Source organism: Myotis myotis, unplaced genomic scaffold, assembly GCF_014108235.1.
Source record: "Myotis myotis isolate mMyoMyo1 unplaced genomic scaffold, mMyoMyo1.p scaffold_m19_p_14, whole genome shotgun sequence".
Lineage (NCBI taxonomy): Eukaryota > Metazoa > Chordata > Mammalia > Chiroptera > Vespertilionidae > Myotis > Myotis myotis.
Window position 1 is genome coordinate 29876838 of NW_023416318.1, and position 9759 is coordinate 29886596.

The window sequence follows — 9759 nt, forward strand, 5'->3', positions numbered from 1 at the left end:
ATTAAAAATATATCTAAACGTACAATTCTTTGTCCAAAAAATGAGCACGTTCAAAAAGTAAATGAAGAAATTTTGGGTATACTCAATGGAGATTTTCACACATATTTGTGTGATGATTCCATTGATTCCACAGATGATGCTGAAAAGGAAAATTTTCCCATTGAATTTCTTAATAGTATTACTCCTTTGGGAATGCGGTGTCATAAATGAAAATTGAAAGTGGGTGCAATCATCATGCTATTGAGCAGGCATCCTCAAACTATGGCCCGCGGGCCACATGCGGCCCACCGAAAACATTTATCTGGCCTGCCGGGTGTTTTTGCCGCCGCTGCCTGTCCTGCTTAGCAGCCGACTTGTCCCGGGCCCGCAGTGCGCATGTGTGGAATGTCTGAGGGACAGTGAACTGGCCCCCTGTTTAAAAAGTTTGAGGACCTCTGCTATTGAGAAATCTTAATAGTAAATGGGGTCTTTGTAATGGCACCAGATTTATTATCAAAAGATTATGACCTAACATTATCAAAGTTGAAGTATTAACAGGATCTGCAGAGGGAGAGGTTGCTCTGATTCCAAGAATTGATTTGTCCCCAACTGACACTGGCCTCCCATTTAAATTGATTCAATGACAGTTTCCCGTGATGCCAGCATTTGTGATGACTATTAATAAATCACCAGGACAGACTCTAGACAGAGTAGGCATATTCCTACCTGAACCCGTTTTTGCACATGCTCAGTTATATGTTGCTTTCTCTTGAGTTCGAAGAGCATGTGACGTTAAAGTTAAAGTTCTAAATACTTCAGCACAAGGGAAATTAGTCAAGCACTCTGAAAGTGTTTTCACTCTTAATGTGGTGTACAGGGAGATATTAGAATAAGCTTAATCACTTTATCAGTCATTGTTTGCATCACTGTTGCTTTCATATCATGTTTTTGTTGTTTTTATATCATGCCTCTGTTATATCATTTTGTTACTGTTTATTTATTAATAAATTTATATATTATTTCATATACAGTTTATTAATTTTCTTTCATCTCTCACACTTCTATTATAGAGAAAGGGCAAATAGCAATATTAAAATATTTCTGTTAATTAATTCCCTTTCAAAGAACAGGAATTTTGTGCACCAGGCTACTACTATTAAAATAGTATCTCAGAGGGGAAAGGAAAGGGGGGAGGTAGACAGAGAGAGAGAGAGGGACAGAGAGACAGAGAGTTGCCTCCCACGCACACCCTGCCTGGAAGCTGGGGGTCAAAAGCACCACCGAGGTATGTGCCCTTGAGTGGAAATGTAACCCTCCACCCTTTGATCCGTGGGCTGATGCTCCAACCATTGAGATAACTGGACAGGGCTATTAAGTTTAATTAGATTTTATCATCATTATGATTTAAAAATATATATATATATTAAAATTACATCTCAGAGAGGAGGGGAGAGGGGAAGAGAGAGAGAAACATCAATGATGAGAGAATCTTTGATCAGCTGCCTCCTGCATGCCCCACCTTGGGGGTGGAGCCTGCAACTCAGGCAGGTTCCTGGATCCGAATGAAACCCAGAGCCATGGCAGTCGATAGGAAATAACATGATGACAAATAACACAACAGATGTACTATAGTTTACTGAACCATTCCTTTATTGTTAGACATGTGGGGCAAGAGATAGATGTGATCACAAAGCACTTTCCAAAGTCATAGTCCTGTCCACAAAATGCTGGGCTGCGGTCAGCGCTCAGTCTCGGCATCTTGTCCCATCTTCCAGATGACCAGGCGCATGCAGGCGCTGGCGTCCTCGCTGGAGCTGTGGCCATCCATCCGGTCCTGGATGACGTATCCGAGGTAGTGAGCCGCGAGGTTGCGAAGGGAGTGCTTATAGGGGAGGCCGCGGCGGTGCGGGAAGAGCACCGATGTGTCCAGCACGGTGCCGTGGATGAGCTTCAAGGCCAGCAGGTCGCTCTGCAGGCTGTGTCCGATGAGGATGGTGTGGGCATTGAAGAGCGTCAGCAAGGCGGCCTGAACGTCCTGGATGGAGGTGCTGGTGTGGGCCAGGTCAGCTTCGGTGACTCCGGAAAACCTGGTGTTGTAGTCGACGATGTCGCGGTCTGGCCTGACAAAGGTGTCGTACACCAGCCGCAGGGCGCTGTCCACCACGCTGACGCGGGTCAGCTCCAGGCCAGAGGTGGTGTAGCACATCTCACAGTCCAGGGCGTAGATGCCGGGGTGAGCCCCTGGGGGCAACTCTTTGTCCAAGGTCTGTACAAAGCCCTGCAGGTCCTGCTGGCGGCCGTCCTGCACGTGCTGCTGGGCCACCTGGCAGCCAGGGGAGCCGATGGGGGCCGAGCAGCACGTGTACTGAATCTGCCAGCCCCCAGCCGCTGGAGTGGGGCGCAGCCACCCCCAGTGGTAGTGACATTCTTCCTGGTGCACACAGTGGCCCGAAGGGGCTACGAGATACTGGGTGCCACAGCGGCAGCACAGCCTGCAGGAGGCATCTTGGGGCGGCTTCTCTTGGGCGGTGAAGAGGACAGCGCCCCCGGGCTGCTTGGGGTGCGCGAAGGGGTAGCCATTCTCCTTGAGCTGGGCCTGGGTGAGCAGGTGCTCCTTGAGGTGCTGGTACAGGGCAGCCCCTTGCAAAGGATCCTCTTCAGGGGGGCTGTTCGGGCGCTGCAGCGAGAAGCTGGTCTGGGCGGCCAACTTGCCCCCCAGCACCACCTCCTGGCACACAGCCCCTCTGTCCTGGGTCTTGTGGAGACCGGCTCTAGGGCCGGGTTCCAGGCCCTGCATCTTGTGGAAGGTGTTTGCCGCCATGTCCGGATCCATCCTCTTGCTGGGGCTCTGGTGGTCGGCCGCCTTCTCCTTCAGCTCCTTCTCTGTGGCTTCCTGGGTGGAGGAGCAGAACTTGAGACCTTCGTCCATAAAGAGGCTGAGATGGCGTTGACGGGTGATGGTGGGCACTTTGCCCCCACACTCTTTTGGAGGAACGGGCTTCTGAGAACTCTGCTCAGGTGGGCCGCGGGTTACGAGTTTGGGAGGCACAGTGCTGGTGGCCATGGACGCCTGGCCTGATGGGGCGCAGGCCTCTGGGAGCTGGCTGCCCAACCCCTGGGCCTTGGGAGGAGGGCTGCTGCTGCTGGCCGGGAAGCGCCTCTTGGCACCTGCAGCCAGGCAGGGCATGAGGACACGGGCAATCCTCCTCTTGTCTCTGGCAGCTGAGCGGTGGATGGAAGGGGACTTTGGGGCCGGATCCTGGGCAGCCTGGGGCAGGCTGGCTGACTCCATGGGAGGCTTGTCTGCTCCCTGCAGCAGGTCACACAGCTCCTGGGCGGGGGGTAGCCAGGTGCAGGGGGCCAGGCCTCTCCTCACGGACTCTGGCTGGTTGATGAGGTATATGGGGGCCAAAGTGAATATGGGGGACACCGGGCGCAGGCCACCAGGGCCAATAGGTTGATGGCAGGGCCACTGGCAGGAAGGCCGGTGCACCAGGGTTGGGGCAGGGTAGGAGGCACCCAGCTCGGCCTCCTGAGCTTGCAGATGGTTGGGAGGAAACCAGCTCGGTGCCGTGGCCCTCAGGAGGGTTGGAGCTCGCACTGCTTCACTTCTCCCGGGTGCTGACATGGTCCTTGCTCTCCTGGGCTCTGGTGTCTAATGGCCTAGACTGGGAGCCCTCAGCCCTTATATAAGCGGAAAGCCTGTCTCCAAGAAGATTAACTCACTCAGCCAATGAGTCCTACTTGATCTCATCTTCTCTAGATTGGTTTTCAGAACCCAGGCCACCTGGAGTCAGATGCACACACTGATCCCACCCTAAGTAATCTGATATTCTCTGGACTGGCTTCTAGAATCCCGAGCTCCCTCGGGACCAAATCAATAGGAGGGAGCTCTGAGTGCAGAGGGTGGGCCCCGTCCTCTGCTTAGTTCTCCCTGTGCCAGGCCACTGAGTGCCGGAAGCTGGTCCATCCTTGCTGCTTGACACATTTGCTGCAGGGAATAAACATCTGCACAGCATATGTTTCAAGGGACCTGGCGTATATGGCATACTGTTCTTAATATGTTTGCTCCCCTTCTTAACGTTATGTGTTTTAACCAAGGTCACCTCTCCGAGAAAGGTTGTTTCCCCAGCTGGGGATTTTTCCCTGGATTTAGGGAGGGAATAAAACCCCTTAACTAAGTCCAGGTGGGTAGTTAATCACTTTAACTATGAACAATCACGCTTAAGCTACATAATCTTTACTTAGGATAATCTCCTTCAGTTACTTCCTTGTAGCTTAATAGAACAATAGGGTAACCTTGAAATGGAGATAAGAAACGCCCTGCTGAAACCGGTTTGGCTCAGTGGATAGAGCGTCAGCCTGCGGACTGAAAGGTCCCAGGTTCAATTCCGGTCGGGGGCATGTGCCTGGGTTGTGGGCACATCCCCAGTAGGAGATGTGCAGGAGGCAGCTGATCGATGTTTCTCTCTCATCGATGTTTCTAACTCTCTATCTCTCTCCCTTCCTCTCTGTAAAAACTCAATAAAATGTATATATATATAAAAAAAAATTATAAAAATAAAAAAAGAAAAGAAACGCCCTAACCTTTGGAATAGAATGGATAGGATTAAAATCAACTGGTATAAATACAGATGTAACAAGACAATAAACACAGAACCTGGCTATGATGATCACCTGAACACTGCCTCCGTGTCCTTCATTCTTCGCTGACTCTGTCCACACCTTTGGGAACCCCTGGACCTGCTGGGGCTGGACCCCAACAACTGAGTGCCCCAGAGTGACACGACAACCATGCCTGTCTCTGGGCCAAGGGGAGGAAGCCAAGGCTCAGAGAGTCCAAGACCACACAGCCCAGGTCGGGAGCAAGACAGGGATCAGGCACTGTGACCTTGTGGGAGGGGACACCCGAATTTCACTCTCCCTGTTCTTGTCCCTTTTGATCTCCCGACCCAGCATGGAGCACAACTCTGATTGAATGTGGGTCCTGGCACTTGTCTGCCAGGACCCGGGGTGTGTGGGACTGCGTCTCCTTGCCTTGCTTGGTGAGATGAGAGGTCCTCTATGTCTCCTGCCCAGGGAACAGAGTGGCCAGACACAATGGCTCCTTGTCCTCCGCCTTCTCTTCTTCCGGGGGCTGAAACACATGGTCATCCCTCCATAAGGGTTCCTCCTAATTTTTCATCTTCCTAAACGGAACCTCTAAACCCATGAAACAGGATAACTCTCCCTTCCTTCTCCCCCAAGTCCCTGGCCGCTAACATTCCACTTTCTGTCTCTGTGAATTTGACCACCTCATTGAAGTGGACTTCTACAGAACTTGCTTTTGGGGGCCTGGCTGATGTCATGAGGCATCATATCCTCAAAGGTCATCATCTATGTTGGAGCACGTGTCAGAATTTCCTTCCCTTTTTAAAGCTGAACAATATTCCATGGTACATGTCTAGGCTCCATTTTGCTTCTTATCCATTCATCTCTCCAGGCACATTCCTCAGTGGCTGCTTCCATCTGACATGTTGTGAACACAGGTGCCCAAATATCTCTTCAGGACCCTGCTTTCCATTTCTGTGTGTATATACCCAGAAGTGGCACTGCTGGACCATTTGGTAATTTTATTTAAGTTTTAAGTTTTTGTTTGTTAATCCTCTCCAGAGAATATTTTTTCTATAGATTTTTAGAGAGAGTTGGATGGAAGGAAGGGAAGAGAGACAGAGAGGGAGAGAGAGAGAGAGATATTGATTGGCTGCCTCCCACTCACACCCTGCCTGGAAGCGGGGGGTCAAACCCACCACCGAGGTATGTGCCCTTGAACAGAAATGGAACCTTCCACCCTTTGATCCATGGTCTGATGCTCCACCCACTGAGAAACCGGACAGGGCAGTTATATAAAGACCTCACATGCCGAAACCGGTTTGGCTCAGTGGATAGAGCGTCGGCCTGCGGACTGAAGGGTCCCAGGTTCGATTCCGGTCAAGGGCATGTACCTGGGTTGCGGGCACATCCCCAGTGGGGAGTGTGCAGGAGGCAGCTGGTCGATGTTTCTCTCTCATCGATGTTTCTAACTCTCTATCTCTCTCCTTTCCTCTCTGTAAAAACTCAATAAAATATATTAAAAAAAAAAAAAAAGACCTCATAAAACTCAACAGTAAAAAATACCCAGTCAACTCAACTTTTAAAAATGGGTAAAATGTTTGAACAGACACTTCCCCAAAGATATGTGGATGGCAAAAAAGCACATGCAAAAATGTTCAACATAAGTAGTCATTAGGGAAATGCAAATTCAAACCACAATGAGATCCACTACACCTACTAGAATGGCTAAAATTAAAAGCCTAATGAACCCAAGTTCCGGTGAGGATGCAAACCAACTGAATGCTCCTATGTTGCTAGTGGGCATGCAAAATAATACAGCCTCAACGGAAAACAGTTTGGCAGTTTTATATAAAGTTAAACATTTTACTATACCAGGGGTGGACAAACTTTTTGACTCGAGGGCCACAATGGGTTCTTAAACTGGACCGGAGGGCCGGAACAAAAGCATGGATGGAGTGTTTGTGTGAACTAATATAAATTCAAAGTAAACATCATTACATAAAAGGGTAAGGTCTTTTTTTTTTAGTTTTATTCATTTCAAATGGGCCGGATCCAGCCCATGGGCCGTAGTTTGCCCACGGCTGTACTATACCATCCCAAAATCCCAAGAGAAATGAAAATCTGTTTATAGCAGCTTTATTCATAATTGCCAGAAACTAGAAACAACCCAGTGCCCTCAAGCAGAGCATAGAGAAATAAAATGTGGTGCATCCATATAAAGAAACGTTATCTATATATATAAAAGCCTAATATGCAAAGTGTCCCCTTGGGAGTTCCACCGACCAGGAGTTTGATCACTTGCTATGATGTGTGCTGACCTCTAGGGGGCCCTGATGACATCCTCTGAGCCCCTGGCTCCAATTCTGCAGAAAGCAAGAACCGCTTCTGAACTCTCCAATTACTGAACCATTAAGTAACCTTTCCTGTTGGCTAGTGTCTCTTTACCTGGGTCTTCACTGTCACAGTTAAATACTCCCCATGGTCATGTACTGAGAGTTCCATTCAGGTGAGTTCAGACAATGGACATGGACACCTGCTTTGGGCCGGGCACCGAGGGCACAGGGCCCGTGAAGACACGGTCTCTGCCCTGGAGGAACTCACAGTTTCATAGAGGAGACAGATGTGTCAGCACTTTCCTAGCCTGGGCAGCTGACACATCTGCTCCTCTATGAAACTGAGTTCCTCCAGGGCAGGAACCGTGACAGCTGAGCTGAGTCTTGAAGCATCACCCAGGTGGGAAGGGAGTCTTTTGGGCAGAGGCATAAGCAAAGGCCCGGCAGAGAGGAACAGCATGATGTGCACAGAGAAACACAAACCTTTGGGTTTTTCTAGAGGAGTGCTGTCCAGTGAAACTCTCCCCGTTGATGAAAAATGTCCTATTCATGCTGTCCGTTATGTACCCTATAGCTATTCAGCACCTGAAATGTAAATAGTGCCACTGAGAAGCTAAATTTAAAATTTGATTTTATTTTAATTAACATTTAAAGGCTGCATGCGCTGGTGGCTACCATATTGGACAGTGTAGCAACTCTAGATAGTATCTGTAAGGCAGGGAGGGAAAAGGGGCTAAGCAAGCTAGGAGAGCTCAGCAAGGGGCTGGAGAGGCCTTTTAGGGGTGTTGGACTTTAACCTGTAGGCCAGCGGTTCTCAACCTGTGGGTCGCGACCCCTTTGTCGGTCGAATGACCCTTTCACAGGGGTCGCCTAAGACCATCCTGCATATCAGATATTTACATTACGATTCATAACAGTAGCAACATTACAGTTATGAAGTAGCAAAGAAAATAATTTTATGGTTGGGTCACAACATGAGGAACTGTATTTAAAGGGCCAGAAGGTTGAGAACCACTGCTGTAGGCGATGGGAAGTCTTTGGAGGGCTGAAAGGTGACCTGGACCAGGACCTGGATGGAGCAGAGGAAGACTGAAAATTGGACATCCCTGTAGCCTGAGGGAGAAGTTATAAGGATCTGAAATATGGCAAAGGCTGAGGGCTGGTGAGGAGGGGACTGATACCTGAGGCTTTAAGAGGATGGAATCGGCAGGATCAAGTAGTCTAGTTTTGGAGGGTGGAGGGTTTACAAGAAAGATGGAATCTTGGGTGGCGGGCTTGGACGGGGTACTGCTCCCAGGCAGAGGGAGGTTTGGAGAGAGTCCTGCAGTAGCTGCTGAATTTCAAGGCCCCACTTCCCTATAAGACAGGCTCTGTCAAGGTCAAAGATGTAGGTCAAAGATGTAGGTCAAAGAAACATCTTGCCTGCCTGCTGTTTCTTGTTCATGTGAAGGATCTTATCAGCTTCGAGTCAGATTGCAAATATTAACACCAATTTCCACAGGACCAACTGCAGGAGTGGGAAGGCTCCCAAGAAACAGAGAGGCAGTTTAAAGCCTTTGGTAATTAAGAGAACACCTGAGTTATTTAGTAAAGTCACTATCACTGAGAGTCAAGACTGTCTACTCACTGGACCTCCTCAGTGGAACGGGTGGGGAGCAGACTCCCCTGAGCTTCAGGACAGAAATCCCCTGAGCAGCCTGGATTTCAGGGTGGAAATGGGGGACCCCAAGCCCAGTAACTTTTTAAAGTAACCAGAGACATTATTCTCTGAGATGGGCTACCAATGTCCCCTCCAGCCTTCGTTTCCCATGATTCATTCATTCACTCATCAAATACTTATTGAACAATTACTATGTGCCAACCCTCTGCTGGGCCTATTGGAACAAAAGCCATAGACCTTGCCTTGAGGGAGCTCTAAGTTTTGTGAGATGATATAATGCCGGGGTCCAACCCCAGCGGGTCCAGGGGTCCCCAAAGGTGTGGACGGAGTCGGCGAAGAAGGAAGGACACGGAGACAGTGTTCAGTTGATCAGCAGCCTATCCAGGATCTCCAGCCAGGATCTCCAGCCAAGTTCTGGTCTGGATCTCCAGAGAGGTTCTGCTGTTTATTGTCTTGTTACATCCGTATTTATACCAGTTGATTTTAATCCTGTCAATTTCTATTACAAAGGTTAGGGCGTTTCTTATCTCCATTCCAGGGAGTAAAGATTATGTAGCTTAAGCATGATTGTTTGTAGTGATTAACTACCTGCCTGGCACTTAGTTAAGGAGTTTCATCCCCTCCCTGACTTCAGGGAAAAGTTCCTACCTGGGGAAACAACCTTTCTAGGAGAGGCATCCCCTCCCTGACTTCAGGGAAAAATTCCTACCTGGGGAAACAACCTTTCTTGGAGAGGTGACCTTGGTTAAAACACGCAGCGCTAAGGGGAGCAAACATATTAAGAACAGTATGCTATATACGCCAGGTCCCTTGAAACATATGCTGTGCAGATGTTTCTTTCCTGCAGCGACTGTGTCAAGCAGCAAGGATGGACCGGCTTCCGGCAAATTCCCCCTTTTTTATTTTTTAAATGATAGCGCATGCAAATCAGTGGCCACCTCTCAGATTGGGCCATTTAAGTCTCGGAAGAAGAGTGGCAAGCAATGATAGTGAGCATAGCTATGAATATAGTGGATGGAGCGCAGAAGGAGCCCCATTCCTGTAGAAGGTTGCCAGCCTCTTCAGTCAAGGGATTTCAGCTGTCCTCAAGTTGTTGGTTTGGTTGTCTTTGTTGGTCTGGCTAGCGGGCGGTGTCACTGGCGACAGGCTTCCCGAAGCGTCAGCAAGTTGAAGGGCTGCATCAAAGAGTCCATC

The 9759-nt window shown here is 49.2% G+C and overlaps 1 protein-coding gene across 1 annotated transcript; it reads right to left on the reverse strand.

The window, feature by feature from the left end:
• Positions 1-1717: 1717 nt before the first annotated feature.
• On the reverse strand, positions 1718-7074 carry LOC118669434 (RNA exonuclease 1 homolog). The gene is given in 3 exon segments (XM_036335537.1): positions 1718-3364; positions 4988-5116; positions 7018-7074. Coding segments are annotated over 3 exon segments (1833 nt in total).
• Positions 7075-9759: the final 2685 nt, after the last annotated feature.